The sequence below is a fragment of the Natator depressus genome, chromosome 1 (genome assembly GCF_965152275.1).
Source record: "Natator depressus isolate rNatDep1 chromosome 1, rNatDep2.hap1, whole genome shotgun sequence".
Lineage (NCBI taxonomy): Eukaryota > Metazoa > Chordata > Testudines > Cheloniidae > Natator > Natator depressus.
In genome coordinates this window covers 117,535,475-117,553,681 of record NC_134234.1, presented here as the reverse complement: position 1 = coordinate 117,553,681, position 18,207 = coordinate 117,535,475, and the positions used below count along the sequence as shown (strand labels likewise).

Below are 18,207 nucleotides of genomic sequence, written 5' to 3'. Positions count from 1 at the left end.
TTAACTAGCTAGCTTTCCAAGACATTTCTAAATTGTAACAAATGACCTTCTTATCAAAATACACTGGCCTGGAAAATGTTGTAGAGTGCCTATGTTTAGAACTATGCTACCAACTGTTCATTGATAAACTATAGTGCAACAAGGCTAAATCCCTATAAACAATAACTGCCCTTATTATAAACCACTCAGTCTTACACATGGCACTATGAATCAATTCGATTAAGTCTGAACATCCTGAAAGGCACTAAGAAAAGGTGGAGCGACAATGGGTTCTATATTTTTTATTTTCTTCCTGTTTTAAACTGTGATTATGCTATTGCAAAACGACAAAGGGCATCTATTACGGAAGATATCTGCTTTCCATTTTTCTTCCAAGATCTGCTTAATTTATTGACAAAGCCAACTTTTTACTGTTAATACTACAGAAGCAACATAGTTGTGGAAAATCAAACTATTCTATTCTACCTTGCACATCAACAAAATTACTAACTGTGGTATAAATTCTAATCCAACGCTATTTGTTGATTCTGCTGCTGATGTAAGAAGTGAAAAACAATCCGATTTCCAGAAATCAAGCTGAAATTAAATGGTAGCGGTTAGAAACCTCTTTAAACTTCTAAACTGAGAAAAAATAATAAAATAACTGGGAGAATAAATATGAAAAGCTATTTATTTTTAGTGTGTCACTTTTTTCCATAATAAACATACTTCAGCTTGTATAAACACACCTAGTCTTAAATGCTGTCTTACAGTAATTTATTGTTGACGCTTGTATATTGCTACTTCAGAACACAAAATGTAATAAAAACAGTTTCTAAAGTACTGTGGGAGAATGAGAAATTCTTTAATAATCAACAACAGATGCCTGTCTTTTGAGGGAACAATCCTGATAGTGAGAGGACAGAATTCATTGAATTCTTCAGGGGCTTTCCAGCAACTGAAATATTCTAAAAGGAAGCTACATTAAGTCTACAGGTTAAGACATATATAGCTCAAAGACTTATACCTATATCTTAGCAGCCAATTTCTCATCGGTAACATGCTGCTGTTTGTACAGTTCTCCTATGCTTTCTAATTAGTCCTTTTAGCAACCTTAACTTTTGATATTTTGTACTGGATCCTCTGTGATATACTGTTACTCAGGTGCAAATGATCACAGATGGTCTATGTTTATCTTATTTTTCAAACAGGACATACACATTTACCAAAGCACTATACTTTATTCCCATCCCTAACCAAAAAGGAAATAAAAAATAAGTTACCCTAAAATATATGCCCATTCTCAACAAAATTAATTAGCAGAATGTAAATATGGCAAACTATTACAGAACCAATTTATATTGTTGTCAGAGACCACTATCCTGTCAAACATTAATCTCTCTCTCTGAAGTCAACTCAGTGAAAAGTATTTATCCTTAATTTTTTATAACTTTAATGAGAGATTCTTCATCAGCACTATGATTTTAAAATCAGACTCATTTTTGTACCTGCTTTGCCATTCAATATCTTATTCTGGTAATATTGCCATTCCATCTGTGGGTTTGCACCAGGGCGAAGTGGTGCCCTTCCAGCACCTCTGTTGCTTGTAACAGCCACTGGTTTTCCTGTGAAGAATAATTAAGTTAATTAAAGTCCGTATATAATAAACATTTACAGCAATAGCACACCAAGGCAAAGTTTCTGACAATGTTTACTTTAATTTTGTTCGCTTCTTTCAACACCATTCTTTCAGCATTATCTAATCTTCTAGCATTAAGGAAGCAGCAGTTAAGGAAGTGACATGCATTAGAAACAATAGTTTAGTTAACTGGTTACAATCTCATGTCAAAAGGAGGAGAAAAGAGAAATCCTTTGAAACAAACACTAAAAATCCAGCTATGCTAGTTTGTGTATAAGGACTTGCCTAAACAGAAGATGCACAGCTTAACTAGATATCTGATATTGTACCAATTTAGTCGAACCATTGCAACCTCTATGCATTGCCATCTTACATCAGTTTACCTTGCACCTGCCATTTAACTAAAGTAAGCTAATGTAAACGAGGTTTAAACTGGTATAAAACAGTCCACACACAAAGGTGTAACAGTTTAACTAAAATGGTGAAAGACTTGTTAAGCCAGTCATAACTCTATGTTTAGACCAGGTCTAACCGCTGACCATTCTGGCCTAACCTTTCCCCATTTTAATCACCAATGAACTTTTCCATGCTTGTCTCTTTCAGGCTGAATTTTTTTGGAACACTTCAGCACAAACAGTGCACCCACTTCCATGAACAGGTTTAAAGAACAGATTGTATTTTTTTATGTTTGCAAATCTATTTTTAATTTTATATGTATAAATAAAATATTAGAAGCTCTAGCCCTTCTCTCCGTAACAGAGATTTGATATTTGGCAGGGAGATAGCCCTGGTGTCAGAGAGGCACCTGCATCCCTATGAAAATACATCCAGATCTGGCAGACTTATAAACTTATGACATTTGCCATTTGCACAGTAGAGCTAACCGGTAAAATCTCTGAACATTCCATCTGCATTGAGCATGCTCACCAGCCTCAGTGAGTATGCTCCCTTGCCTCAATGTCCCTCTGTATGCACTTTCTCCCAGACCCCATAGCAAAAGGTCTGGACAGGTACAGCAGTAGAATATCTTTTGGCCTATGGGAAAGCGTACTGAGCTAGGACCAAGGAGACAAAGAGTTATGTTCTTTCCTTTTCCACTTGACTGCCCTTATTAAGCAAAAGGCCACATACCGCTTACCTTAGAAAACAGGCAAGCATCATTCTGACTATTTACAGATGGGGTAAAGAAACAAAAAACAAACAAAAAAATCACATTTGGTATCCACGCTGCCTTTCAGAATGCTTGTGCTAAATCTATATGATTATCTATGCTGTCTGTAACCATGTGACCACTTCCCCTTCCACAGCCAGGACTTAACCCAGGACTTCTGATCCTCAACATTCCTCTGCTCTCTAGCAAACAGCTGCATAAGACACTGGAAAAGATAACTGCATAGTATTACTACCAGTTACTCCTTTAGTTTATCAGGTAGGGATCTGTGCTGTGGATTTACAACTTCTGCAGTCATAGCCTGCTGATGACTCATGCAGGAGAGGTTCAAAATAGTTCCACATGTAATTTCTGTTCTTCAAGTTAAGCCCCCCCCCCCCCCCCCCCCAAAAAAAAAAGCCTAGGAAATTACATAGGAAAAAATGTTCAAAGACCATTAAGAGTTGCAAAATCAGGCACCCCTAAATTAGGAAATACCTGAATTCAGGTTGCCTATGCTTAATAATAATAAAAGATAAGTCATCCCAACAGGGTTCAGATATAGCCCAGCTCTCCCCCCATTTCTAGTTTTGGAGGGGTTATGTATCTCCAGTTTTCACCTTTTCACACCTTTGGCTGCTGAGAGTGGGGAAAGTATTTTCTTCTTTTCCTTGGTTCTAAGTGCTGGAAAGAAGGCAGCAAGAATTCCACTCTGTTTCTTCCACATGTATCCACTGAGTGTGGGGCACTGAGCAATACAACCTGGCAATATGAGCAGTGCTCTCATACCATCGTGCAAAGTTATTAGAAGAAAAGCACTCACCAAATCAACTTTCCTTGTTGTCAGCAAGTGCATTTTCAGTACTGTATAAGTGATTTTTGACATTTAAAAATATGTGAAAACTGACCTTTGAGATCAGGCCTATTTCGAATACCCACTGATACAAAGAAGCAATCCATATCCATGTGCATTATACAGCGCTGATGCTTGGATGAACTTAAGACAGAAACATTACCTGGTATAAACAAATACAAATAGAAATTTTGAAACCTAATTTACAATTTTTGCAGTATTCATGTTAGTCATCAAGGACTGATATAAGACGTTTCCAAATACACCGAAGTTATTTTTATAATATTCCCCACCCAACTATTAAACTGCCTTCAAGGAAAAAATAAATTGTATACTATTCAATGCACTAAAATAATAGAATGCAATATAACAACATTGTGGAAATGTAGCCATAAGTCTACTAAGTGAGGCATCATATCCCATGATATCCTTTTTATGTTCTCAAAATTAAAATTCTTCACCTTGTTAAAACAAGTCTGTTTCCAGGAGTTTACTATATATACACTGATAACTAAGTCTTAATATTCACCATGCTAAAATTCAATCTGCAATGGAATGCTTCTTCAGTTTTTGATCAAAGATCAGAGCAGTCATTATCTCTGCACAATCTTCTCTGTTCACAAGTGTTGAATGATTTAAAAACCTTTTCTATAATGGGAATTTCAGTCATCAATGTACCTACACAGGTGCAAAACCTAGCACAGGCAAGCAGAACAGCTATAAGCTGCAATTTACACTGATGCAGCTTACTCCTGCTTGAATCTGGGGTAAACTCCATTAGATCAATTGTCACTTATAATAATTTCCCCATGTACACTATAGAATTTGAACTGCTGCAGTTACACTGGTGACTGGCCACCAACCACTGAAATTGGAGCAAATCCCAAGTGTGGACAATACCTAACACTCCATCATGAAAAAGTATTTCAGATCAAGAAAACTGAATTGCTTCGTTTGTCAAATGGGAAACGATGAGAGGAAATAAACTGTTTTTAAGGCCCTGTTTTCAAACATTTAATCATTTTATCTCATCTATCACCTGTCTTTTTATTTTTTTTAAAGAAAAGTATTGCTCAATATTATACAATTAGGGAAAACAAAGGAATACATAATGACAGTTTGATACCTTAAAGAAATAAAAATCTCTACTAGAAGTAATGGTCTGCCTTTCATCCTTAGTTAATTAGGAAGAATAGTTCTGCATGTTCAAGGAGATATTGCTAAAGATATAAGATGAAAAATAATATTTAGGCTACTACTATACTTAAAATATTTAAGTTCTGGTCATTTTGTTCTTTATATGAATAACTTCAGTATGGCATCTGCATGCACTGCAACACACTTACAGAGCCAATTTTTGTTCTAGATCAGATGAAGAAGGGTCACAAAGATCCAAGAGCATGTAGCAGTCTTGCTAAAAAATTCTCATTTTGATTATAGATCATTTCCAACTGCTACTCAACTTAGAAATCTTCAGTATGAACTGTAAGAAGTAGCGAGTTAGATTTTCAAAGAAAAATGTAAGACCAAATACCTCCTTTGTTTGTATAGATAAAAGTGTTTATCCTCAAGAACCCAAAATAGCTTGGCAATCTCTGGAAGAATTAATTAATAATTCTACAGAAAAGAATTGTATTTACAACTGAATTTCATATTAAGTCACAATTTGCTTTTAAAATTAAAAAATGAAGAAGGCCCTTCAGACTTTCATTTATCAAAATCACATAAGTAGCTATTTCATATAACTTCATAACCTTTTGAATACAGAAAGCTCACATGTTTAATCTTGATCAGCTGCCTATCATAAGACTGAAGAAATAGAGAATCTTTTTAAGTAAAACCGTCAAACAAGTATCTACCTGTGTCAGCTATCATAAGTGCAGACCTGCCCACTTTCAATTTTTTTAACTTTTCCCTTCCCGGAAAGACACCATTGTTTTTTCTCTGCAGGGTATTGACAAATTCTGTCAATTCACACTTCCATGTAGATATGTGATGCAGTCTTGAACGAGAGTAAAAGTCAGAAATAAAACTGCAGTCTAAAGGTTTGGACAATGACGAGGGAGTGGCCTTGCTATGAGTAGGTACTGAAGAAGTGCTTTTTGTGCTTAAAGGCCCCTGAACAGTGAAGTGGTGAGCACCATTTATTTTAGTATTACTGTGCAAAGATGAAGATGAGAATGAATTACTCATAGTCCTATGTGGGTTCTTTAAAAGATCTGTGTTTTTGTTGCTTTCCTGCAACTGCTGCATAGTGCAGTCTCTAAAGTCAATGATGCCTTTTTCAGTCTTCCCCTTCTCTGGCACAGAGCCTGGAGATAACCTGCTTGCAACTCTATTGCCATAGGGCACCACGCAATCCTCTGTCTGTAAGGCACTGGTAGAATTATGAGTATGTCCATTAAAAATGGCAGTGCTGTCTCTGTGATGCTGAATTCCATTTTGTTTCCTCCCAGGAAAGACCTGCTCCAGCTCCATAAAGCCTAAATCTTCACTTTCTTCTTTCTCTTCCTCATTCCAGCTACTGATGCCATTGGCTTTGATCTCATTTTCAGTCTCATACTTTTTTATTACGCAATTTCTAGAACAGACAAGAAAATGTTATTTAATAACCTTACAAAAAACAAAGACACAGTTCATCAAGAAATAATTGTAAGTGTTTACATATACAAATAACATAGATAATTTAGGGATTCTGAATGCTCACATGCAAACTCCTGCTAGGTTATTAGAGATAGATGATTATATGACTTTATTACTAAGTTTGAACTATGATCTTTCACCACAAAAAGTCAGTATTTTCGGTACACAAACTTTTCTAGATTCGCTATAATATTATTAATATAAGAGTTAAAGGTACTCCTGCATTAATCATGCTCTCTCATTAGTAAGGCAACTTTCTCTGGATTTACAGTAAGATATATTTGACGAAAAACCATGAGCAACACAGTAATTTGGATTTTTTTTTTTTTTTTTTTTGGAAACATAACCATACCTTGGACAGCACTAATAATGTAAGGCTGCTGGAAGGGAATATCTTCCATTTTATCCCAAAGATGCAATTTTTACACTCTTTGTATAATAGAAAATGTTAATTGCAAAGATCAAAAACTTATTTCTCCTTTTTGGAGGAAGATTTAGGATAGTTTGTTGAAATCCATCTGGTTTTCTCCTAGCTAAAACTTGTTCCAGATCTATAAACTCAAAACAGTCACAGCTTTTGGAGATTTGTTTTCTTTAAGAAAAACTGTTTGCATGTTATGTATGTATAAAAATAAACAGTAAGTGTTGTGCAGTATATTAGCTATTTACTTCTTCCTTGATACCGTGAAGACAAAACTTTTACCTCAAAGAGTAATACTATAATAATACCAATGAATATAAGTGTGATTAAAATTAGACTTTTCAAGAGTTAAGTGGATTCTTGGTCTATAGAAAAACCTAAATACTCCCACAGAAAGCCATTTTAACAAACATTCAAAAGGTGACTGGTAATTAGCTATTTGACATGCAAGTAAAACCAGAAAGCTAATTAGCTGTGATAACAATTCATCTAAGATTACTGCAATTATAAACTACATTAAACATATCAACAATATTTTGGAATAGCTATGTGTTTGGGAAGCTGTTGTTTCCCAGTGGCACTGACTTAATAGAGTCATAGTTTACAGTAAGTTTTAAAATTCAGAATGGTTATGTTAGATACTTATGAAAGCCTGGATATTCTTTTTATCCCAAAATTATTACAAACGTAATATTAAACTAGGGTTTAGGTTACTATAATATCACCTACAGATGAATGTAAGCAAAAAAGAAATGCTTCGCATGTACATACAGTAGGAGCTCTTTCATCTGTCACCACTTAATCCTCCTTCAGCACCGCTATGCAGGATTAGATCTACAATCTACTAAAACAAGTATTAACTGACTTTTTTATGTGACATAGAGGAACATAAACTACCATTCTGAATCTGATCTGGGGCCCATCTAATCCCATATCCTGTCTCAGACTATAGCCAATACCAGATGTGTCAGAGAATTCTGCGAGAGACATCAAAAATGGGCAATTATGGAATAACCTGCCCGTAGGGGGAAATTTTTTCCTAACCCCACTCACTCCCAAATCAGTTAGAGACTGACTTGTATCTACAAGTGGTAGGGTTTATTCCCCTTCCAATTTTGTTCTTTATATTTTTTAAATCCTTTGTAATATATTTCATTTTCCTTATCCATATAAATGTCCACCCTTTGAGTTTTGCTAAATTCTCGACGGAAAAATGTCCACAGGCTAGTTATGCACTGCAACATTTTGAACTTATTTTTTTCAGCTATATTCATTTATACTTGCTCCAAAACCTTTACCAAAAGAATAATTATCTCAATTTATTATTCTTTTTAAACCAAAGACCTAATTTCAGTATCACTGGTCAGATTCTCTTAATGTGTGCAACACACACTGTTTCCATACAGCTGTGTGCTATACCCATTGCGTCCTACAGTAGAAACATTATGGAAAAGTGTGGTTCAGGGGTCAAGGCACTGGACTCAAAAATAGGATAACTATGGGACCCTAGACGACTTATTTCATATCTCTATGCCTCTGATTTTCCAACTGTAAAATGTGCATAATGACACAACCTCCTTTGTAAAATGCTTTGAGATAAGTGATATAATGCTATATAAGTATTATCATTTTAAACTGATTACAGCTGACTGATCAATAGCTTTGTCAGTATTAAGAGACTGAAAACACTTACACCCTGTTGTTGAGCTCTTTAGCTATATTGCTAGGACCTGGCATAGGATCTTCAGGTTTGCATATGGTACTGAAGTTGAGACCTTTCTGAACACTTGACTGCTTCGTGTAAAGCTGATATGGAATGTATGAGAGGAGATGTCCGGCTTTTATGCTGAAACAGAAAAGAAGCAAAACTTTATCACTCAAGGCTTTCAGAAAAATATGTAAACTAACATTATCTTAGTTATAATAGGCTAATACTTTGATCATTACAATCTGCTGTCTTGCTATACGTGGTTTTCTCTGCAGTCCTTTAACTGTCCATATATTTCAGTTGTGTTATCTGAACCTTTAAAGAGTTGATGTATTGCACCTAAATGGGAAAAATTGTTTTAAATTTTAAAAAAAATGTAAGAAGTGCAAGCTATGAAATGAGGATAGAATAAGTAGGATTACAATAAAATTGATAAATACTTTACACACTCTGAACTGCTAAAAAGAATTTTAATGATTGTTCAAGAAATCTAAAAAGTAAGCATATAAGATGTGAAAGTCACTTTTTTTATTTCAAGTATAATAGACCAAAATTAAGCACACTTACCACAATAACTGCTGTACAACTATAGCCAAAACGGTGCAACAAATATTGACTCATCAGATTTAATCAAAAAAAAGCAAGTAGCTTTAAAAGGGGTCAGAACATAAATTTTAGTTTATTGGTCTGATGGACATCAGTACTTCAGTTCCAAATTCTGGACTTTAAGTACTGCATATTCACAATATAATAGAAATGTTATCAATTAACTGTCTCAGATCAATGCTGTGCTGGGAAATCCATTTAACTCTGAACACTGTAACAGACAGATGCACTCCAGAAAAAACAAACAAACAAACAAAAAAACCCCCATAAAATCAGAGATGAGCATTTCACTAGGATCTGATTCAACTTTAAAGAGTTCCCTCAACTTCTGCAATTCTACAGGCTCAACTGTCCCATCCTGTAAGGGAATACACCGGTAGGGAAGAGGAGAAAGCTTCCAGAGGTTCTTCTCATGAAGATTTGACATTGATCATTCCAGTTCCATGCTTCTGGTATGCCCTGTCTCTAACCCACCCGACTTGCACTGTTAGGCCTTGGAGAAGCTGGTAGCTTCCTCAGGAGCCCTTCTCCTTTAAAGTGGGATCCTGACAACAAAAACCCACCCACAATGAGATTTTATCTTTCGTTTCTGATCTCTGTTCGTGGTGGTGAAGGAGATGATGTGCTCCCTTCCTAGCCACTACCCCTCTCCCTAACCACAGGAAGAGATCTCCATACTGCACTTTGGAACAGAGGTGTTGCTGATGTGGAAGTCCTTTTTACCCCAGGGAGGGGTGAGATACATATGAGAATCAAGTAATCAGACTAGATTCAGAGCTTTTAAGAGAGGACACACAGAGAGAGATGATTTATCAAAACTAGTTATTAACACCTCAATACTTTTTTCTCCATGATATATTTCCTAACTAGCTGAGACTTGTACTCTATTAAGGGACTTGGCAGGGGAAAAAGTCTCTGTTGGCTGTCATGTTACAATTAGGGAAGAATGTAAAGGGAGATCATGTTACCTAATTAGAGAAACAAACTAGTTAGCATTTTTAGAGAGAACTGGGAAGGTTTCTAGGGAAAGGTGTAATCAAAGCAGCTACAATAGAGAAAGTCCCCGAAACAGATGAATTAAGTACATTTTGACACATTTATACCACTTAAATGATATTCCTTTATGAATACTGTGAATTAAATGACATTTCAAACCTTTCAGGTATAAAAAATGTTGGTGCAGCAACCAAGCATTTATACTCCTGAAGTATGAAAATTTTTTCATATCATCACATGGACTTGAATAACCCAAAGTGACAGTCACAAAATTATCCTGTCAACTTTGAATACAAACACAGTACTTAATACTGGTATTTTCTATGCTGAGATTTTAGCCATTGGTGTAGCTGCATCAGTCACACACCTACCATTGACACTGTATTATACTGCATTAACCGCTAAAATCCCAGTGTAGACAAGGCCCCAATGGGTATGTCTAGACTGGCATAAGTCTCAGAGCCCCTGTCTATAGACCTGGTCTCATACTACTGCGGTAAAAACAGCTGCATAGATGCTTGGGGTTGGGCTGAAGCCCAAAGGTCTACACAGATGTTTTTAAAGCCCTAATGTTGAGTCCAAGTCTATAAACCCAGGACCTGAAACTCTCTACCACAAGTTTTAAAATGCAGTCTAGACAGACATGCCAATGACCTCCTGGAGTAATGAATTCCATAGGCTGATTATATGCTTCATAAAACAGTATTTCCTTTTATTATTTCCAAATTAAACTTACAAAATTGCCATGAAAATGTACTGGCCTAGGGACAACATCTATTATCCCACCCTTTATTATTGGGGAATAAAGTGTCTTTTTTTAACTCATGGGGGGGGAGGGGAAGGGAACAAACCCTACCTAGCTCTGGGGAAGAGAGGACCAGAATTTTGTGAGGCTATTCAATCCTTTTATTTCCAGTTTCTCCTCCTTCTTGTATTATAGAACGAGATTTTAAAAAAACATAGGAAACGTTGTCAATTTCCACTGTCCTTAGTAAATATGAATACTGCAATTCCTCTCTAACTTCTCACTTCCAGATGAAATCTCAACTTTTACAATCTATTTTCATATTTAAAACCACTAATCATTTTTGTATCACCATATTCAGGATCTTTATAACCTCTGCTACATCTTTCTTTTGAGATGTTCTCCAGTTTTTCAGATGATGTACCATTATTTTGTAAAACAAAATTTGTATTACAATACAACATCCATTTCAATGTGCTGAAACATCCTATTTCCTTCAACTGCTGAAATGTTTTGATAACTTCAGCTTGTGTATTGCTTTACATTTATACCTGATATATTTCATCCTCAATGATGCTCCTCAATTCCTGTGTGTGTTAAAATCTACCTAGAAGGTGTCACAACCCCCTGAAGATTTTACTAATCTAAACAATTAAGTTATCAAACTTCAGTTTTCTACTTAGTTTCTCTGCCAATTAAGATTCTGATCTTTCAAGGTGCTGCATTCTCAATTCACACTGGAGTCACTAGGTGCCTCAAAGGATCAAGCCGTAATATATTAACAGTCTCAACACTTAATTTCAACTTACTATTAACTCGTCTTTACTATAAAGAACTGTTTATGTTGACCTTTTTTTTTTTTTTTAAACACACAACTTAACCAGTTTTTAAGCTTGCCATAATATTTCCTTTATCCCATCATTATTTTCTAAGTGTTTCTCATGAGAAGTCTTATTAAAAGCAGTAGAAAAGCCAAGTATATTATGTCCTTCCAGTCAGTATTTTCCATTTTATTACATTTTCCAAAGAACTAATATGTTGGAGAGACATAATATTCCTTAAAGAACTTGAACTGGTTTGACTATACCAGTTTATATTTATTCTAGTATTTTACTTTATGCTTAATTACAAAATAGGAGCAGAGGTTCCCCCTGGAAATTAGGTGAATCTCACCAGACTAATTTCTGGAATCTCTTGACAACAGTTTTAAAGACATGTATCATGTTGGCAAATTTCCAATCTTTAAAAAGATGTGGTTAGAATCTCTTTTCTTAGGGGTCTTCACTATTTCCTTTAGAATGATCAGATTGAATTAGGTTTAGGATTAACTCTGCTTACATCAGAACTTGGAGGCTTTGATCCAAACTGTCAGAGAACACTCACTGATACGTAGATTTGAAGACCAGAAGGGACTATTAGATTACCCAGCCTGACCTGTATATCAAAGGCCATTAAAGTTCATCCAGTTACCCCTGTATTAAGCCTCATTACTTATTTGACTAAAGCATATTTTCCAGAAAGGCATTCTGTCTTGAAAATAGCAAGAGGTGGAAATGGTAGTTTATTCCACTGGTTAAATCACCCTCACCTGTTCCAAATTAATTATTTCTAATTTGAATTTGTCTCTCTTCACCTTGCAGCCAATAGCTCTTGTTATGACTTTCTCTGCTCTCAGATTAAAGACCACTCCTGTACCCAGTATTTTCTCCTCCATGAAGGTGCCTATACATTAATCAAGTCATCTCTCAATCTTTTTGACAAGATAAACAGATTGAGCTCCTTCTCCAGCCCTTGAATAATTTTTGTGGCACTTTTCTGCATCCTCTCCAATTTTTCAACATACTTTTAAAAATGTGGACACCATAAACAGGGGAAGAGAGGGAAGGGAAGGAACAGGCTTGTTGGTCTGGTGGCCAGAAAATCTCCTGTTAATCTGTTGCCTCCCATCATCCTGTTGAGGGGGAGTCCTGAATCTATAGTCCTCCCAAGAAGTGAGAACATAAAGTGAGAACTTCTTGCATAAAACAGGAACTACACAGGACTGAGCTCCCTTCCAGTTGGCATAATGTCCATGGGATTGGGGCTAGCCTCCTAATAGCTAAAGGAAGGCAGAAACAAAGATGGGGGAGGGGGCAAGTAGGCAGAAATAATGAAGCTGGAAGAAGGCGTAGGGCAGTAAAGAAAATTAGAGTGTTTGGGTGTCCCTTCAACTTTCATCCACTACACTGCCTGTTCCTCCCTGACTCCCAAGCCAGGGGATAATAGGGAGTGAGGAACCCCTTCCCTACCTTGCATGGGGTCCAAGGAAGATATATGGGACACAGCATTGGGGTTCTTCACTCCCCAGGACTACCTCCTCCATCTCTGAACCCTGACAACACTTCAGTGTTCAATAAGCCTATAAGGCATGTCAGCCCAGATGAGCCCGACACACCATCGTACAGGCAGCAGTTGATTAAAAAACCTACTAAGGCTCATGGGTGGCACATCAGGGAGAGGGAACTTTCAGTCCTTATGAGTAAGGCTGCGAGTCTTTCACGGAAGTCACGGATTCCGTGACTTTCCAGGACCTCCATGACTTCGGCAGCTGCAGTGGCTGGTGTGGCTGACCTCAGGGTCGCCCGAGCAGCTGGGGCGGCCCTAGGGCCAGCGGCACCGGCTGCTGCTCCATCGGCCCCAGGCAACTGGTCCCAGGCGCTGCCTCTGAGCAGTGGTCTGGGACCGGCGGTAGTGGGGCCCCATGCCTCCCCCTACCTGGAGTGGTTGGGCCCCGGACCAGAGTGGTGGCAGCAGGGCCACAGGCCACCCCAAATCTGGAAATATACAAGATTTTTCTTCAAAAATTGCAATTTTTCTAGTGTGTGGTCTGATCAAATAAAAAACAAATTGGATTGTAATAAAAATACAATACTCAATTAAAAATAAAACCATAAATCAATCCTAATACAACCTTTCAGAATGTAGTTTTTCTAGACATTTTCTTTTTTTTAAAGGGAGAAGCCGCTCACACTGAAATGCACCAAATGCAAAATGAAACAAACAGTCAGATCACTATCCTTCTAATTTTACCTTTCTATGATCCATTCTGGACGAACCACCTTTTCCCCTTTCAGTTCTTTTATTTTGGCATTTGGAAGATTTGTGGCAATGATGTGCGTTGTTTTAGCTCTGGAATAGTACACATGGTATTGGCCACCATGCAACATTATTAACCTCCTTAATTCATCAGCTGAAGGATCTGTAAAATTAACAAAAATCCAACTGTAAAAGTATTCCTGCATGAGAACACTTATAGAACCATGGAAACTCAGAAATCTAAAACCATGGTTGATTAGAATGCAGAGCAACTTTTTTCTGAAAATCCACTAATTTCTTGAGAGACTTAAGTCATTTCTTCAAAATACAAGTAAACAAAGCCACCGAAGTTTAGGTAAATTGTCGTTTCTGGAAAGACTGCTTCAAAAACAAAGATGTCATGATCAGGTTAATTTTAAAATGTTAAACAAGGCCCATTTTACACAAGCATCAACACACAACAAAATCAGATGAATTTCGTCCACATCTTTTGATTGGTATTTTCCCATATGCATTTAATGAAATGTTGTATATGGCCTTGACGGAAAGCAGTTTATTCCTAGGAAGTAAGGAAAATTACTTGCTTATAACTCTTTTTGATATTATCACAGGATTCCTAATTTTGAGATTTCAAGCTCAGGTGGAAAACTCTCTCAAGCTCTTCAGCTTTTGGCTCTCTGAAATAGTAGTAGTTGAGGAAAAGCCCACTCTTTTCTTACATGCACTGACCAACTGCCGATACGTCAGTTCCAGTTAGAACCTGCCCAGTCAATTCCTGAATTGTATAGAAAGCAAGGGATTCCCTAAAAATTAAAAACCAATCATAAAAAACATGACATTTCAGAAATTAAAAGTAAAATTTTTCATGTGTGTAAAACAATAATTATTCTTAAGGAACAGTCAAAAATAAAAGGCTACTACCTCAAAAACATTTTAAAACCCCAAACTGAAACTTCTGAGTTGTAAGGGGAAGGGAGGGGAAGTCTACCTGAAGATATCTTAAAAGAAGAAGAATTATAGGTAAATTTTCCAATCTTTAAAGCAGTGGTTCTCAAGCCAGGGGGTACATCAACTCATCTAGATATTTGTCTAGTTTTACAACAGGCTATATAAAAAGCACTACCAAAGTCAGTACAAACTAAAATTTCATACGACTTGTTTCTACTGCTCTATATACTATACACTGAAATGAAAGTACAATATTTATATTCCAATTGATTTATTTTGTAATTGTATGGTAAAAATGAGAAAGTAAGCAATTTTTCAGTAATAGCGTGCTATGACACTTCTGGATTTTTATGTCTGATTTTGTAAGCAAGTAGGTTTTAACAGAGGTGTAACTTAGGAGTACGCAAGACAAATCAGACTCCTGAAAGGGATACAGTTGCCTGGAAAGGTTGAGACCACCGTTTTAAAAAAAACACACACAAAATATTTCAACTAATTGGCCCCATCTACACTAAAAATTGAACCAGTGAGAGTGTACTAAGTGCCAGTGGTGCAGCATGGCCATGCCAGCCATGTTACTTTGATTTTCATTTCTGTTTCAGTTTTGCCTTGTTTACACACTAGTGCTGCTCACCACTGCAGTTGTACTGTTGAATGGGTACCTATCCCATAATCCCCTGTACAGCTCCCTGAAACAGTGGCTTCTGGAAGATTTCAAAAAGGCTTCTGGATTTCTCTGTGGAACCCAGGAGAAATGTGTGCCTAATTCCTGTATATGAATCTTACAACCCTACTCCCCACAACACATTTACTAACCTAATCACAGATCATTTTATCTTAATAGCCCCTTAAAAGCAACATCTCTCTCTTATTCCTCCTTATTCAATTCATAAGCCACATTGTCTCAGCCATGATGCACTGAAGAGCCCACTCCATCCACCAAAATGTAAATCTGATCATCCTACCCCAAGTATCTGCTACCTGACAATGTGACTGGGATACAGTTTGGAAATGCAAAGTTAGGATTATCCTGGGTGCAGAATTAAAAGCTCTTTAAACACTACATAAACATATTGGATTTCCAGATCCCTAAATTCAATTTCAATAATAATTCACATGATAGATGGAAAAACATTTACTGCCAATTATCACAGAATCACAGAAATGAAGGACTGGAAATGACCTCGAGGGTCATCTAGCCACTCCCACTCCGCTGAGGTAGGACCAAGTATACCTGGACTATCCTGACAGGTATTTGTTTAATCTGTTTTGAAAAACCTCCAATGACAGGAATTCTACAACCTCCCTTGTAACCTGTTCCACTCCTTAACTAGTCTTACAGTTAGAAAGTGTTTCCTAATATCTAACCTTGCCGCAGATTGAGCTGATTATATCTTTTCCTACCTTCAGTGGACATGGAGAACAACGGATCACAATTATCTTTATAGCAGCCTTTAACATATTTGAAGACTTATCGAATTCCCCCTCTGTCTTCTTTTCTCAAGACTAAATATGCCCTATTTTTTTAACCCTTCATAGGCCAGGGGTGGGCAAACTATGGCCCGGGGGCCACATCCAGCCCTTCAGATGTTTTAATCCAGCCCTCGAGCTCCTGCTGGGGAACGGGGTCCAGCGTTTGCCCCACTCTATGTGTGCTGTGGCTCCGCATGGCTCCCGGAAGCAGAGGCATATCCCTGCTTCGCCTACTACACATGGGGCAGCCAGGGGGCTCCGCATGTTGCCCCTGTCCTTCCCATTGGCTAAGAACCACGGCCAATGGGAGTGCAGGGGCAGCACCTGTGGATGGGGCAGCATGCAGAGCCCCCTGGCTGCACCTCTGTGTAGGAGCCAGAGAAGGGACATGCTGCTGCTTCCAGGAGCTGCTTGAGGTAAGTACCGCCCGGAGCCTGCACCCCTGACCCCGTCCCGCACCCCAATCCCCAGACCTGATCCCCCTCCCACCCTCTGAACCCCTCGGTTCCAGCCCAGAGCATCCTCCTGCACCCCCAACCCCTCATCCCTAGCCCCACCCCAGAGCCCGCACCCCCAGCTGGAGCCCCCACCCTCCCCACACACCCCAATGGGCTGCCCCAGCCCAGAGCCCCCTCCCGCACTCTGAACTCCTCATTTCTGGCCCCACCCCAGAACATGCACCCCCAGCTAGAGCCCTCACCCCCTCCCACATCCCAACCCCCAGTTTCGTGAGCATTCATGGCCTGCCATACAATTTCCATATCCAAATGTGGCCCTCGGGCCAAAAAGTTTGCCCATCCCTGTCATAGGCCCTGTTTCTAAACCTTTTATCATTTTTCTTGCTCTCTTCTGGACTCTCTCCAATTGGTCCACATCTTGCTTAATAACAATGTCAATACATATAATTAAATGGTGAAAAAATGCTTACATTTGGAACTGAAAAATAAAAACAGATGCCATTATGGAATGTTTCAGTAGCCATTCTGATTTGATGGCTAATGGATATCAATTTAAAGCATCTTTCTTTCTTTCTTTCTTTCTTAAGTAGAGAAAATTATTAGCCCTAAAACGACTAATCAAGTTTCAGTTTTTTAAATTAAGCTTTCTGACTTGAGTGAAAAGACCCATCCAACTTAAGATTTCATTGGGAGTGTTCTGGTAACTCAAACTGTAAGACCAAATTCTGCCGAACTTAGGAAAAAACTCCAGTCTGAGACCCAAGCTTGTAAAAAAGTTTCAAGTGGAACAATATTTTTTGTCACATTATGACTAGTTGAAGAAAATGATTTTGTATAGAAAGCCACCTGAGCCTTAACCATAACGTTCCAAGGAACATTTTACAATCATAACTAAATTTTATTTATACTACTGCAGATTCTTATTCAGCTATACCTATTTAAGGCCTGATTCTCATTTACAATAAGGCTCCTTTACACCTCACCAGCAGTTAAGAGAGGCATTAGTATAAATGAGGATCACTTAATGTTTTGGAGAAAAATGAAAACCTCACCTGTAAAGCCATTGACATAGATGGCAACTCCACTAAAGATATTGGATGAAGTTCCATCCTTCTGATGCTGTATAGCCGCATCTGACTGGAACTGATCCTCCAGTTTCTGGACCTTTGCAGACATGTATCCTCCCTAGAATTTAAATAAAAGAGAAGTTTAAACATGAACCAAAGCAATGACTATTTTCACTTTCTGATGCCTAGCTACAAAACTGACAACTCATAATCAGATATTCCCTCCTGAAAATAGTTGGTATAAATTTGGTTTTCCCTCCTGAAATACATTTTGGATGAACTGCAAAATTCATATGCGGTTTTTCCAAACCATGAGTAATACATTTAATCCAAACTCCTGCTGATTAAACAGTTGCACCATGCTAGCAATGTGGCAAGGCTCTTCATTTACTCACCCGGGTGGCAGGTAGAAGTTTAGAATCCCACACAGAATGATTTTAGGTCAG

General features: G+C 37.7%; 1 protein-coding gene across 3 annotated transcripts in view; it reads right to left on the bottom strand.

Moving 5' to 3' along the window:
• The window catches only part of REV1 (REV1 DNA directed polymerase), a 93,206-nt gene that overhangs the window by 56,325 nt on the left and 18,674 nt on the right, over positions 1-18,207 (bottom strand). For 2 of the 3 annotated variants that reach the window (XM_074965064.1, XM_074965072.1), the window contains exons 3-8: positions 17,747-17,879; positions 13,810-13,978; positions 8,379-8,531; positions 5,481-6,202; positions 3,677-3,784; positions 1,488-1,604 (exon numbers count right to left, since the gene is read on the bottom strand). In XM_074965064.1, coding sequence (XP_074821165.1) covers positions 1,488-1,604; positions 3,677-3,784; positions 5,481-6,202; positions 8,379-8,531; positions 13,810-13,978; positions 17,747-17,879 — 1,402 coding nt within the window. Of the gene's footprint in view, positions 1-1,487; positions 1,605-2,545; positions 3,107-3,676; positions 3,785-5,480; positions 6,203-8,378; positions 8,532-13,809; positions 13,979-17,746; positions 17,880-18,207 lie in introns of those variants that run through there. The other variant, XM_074965081.1, reaches the window with a different exon arrangement.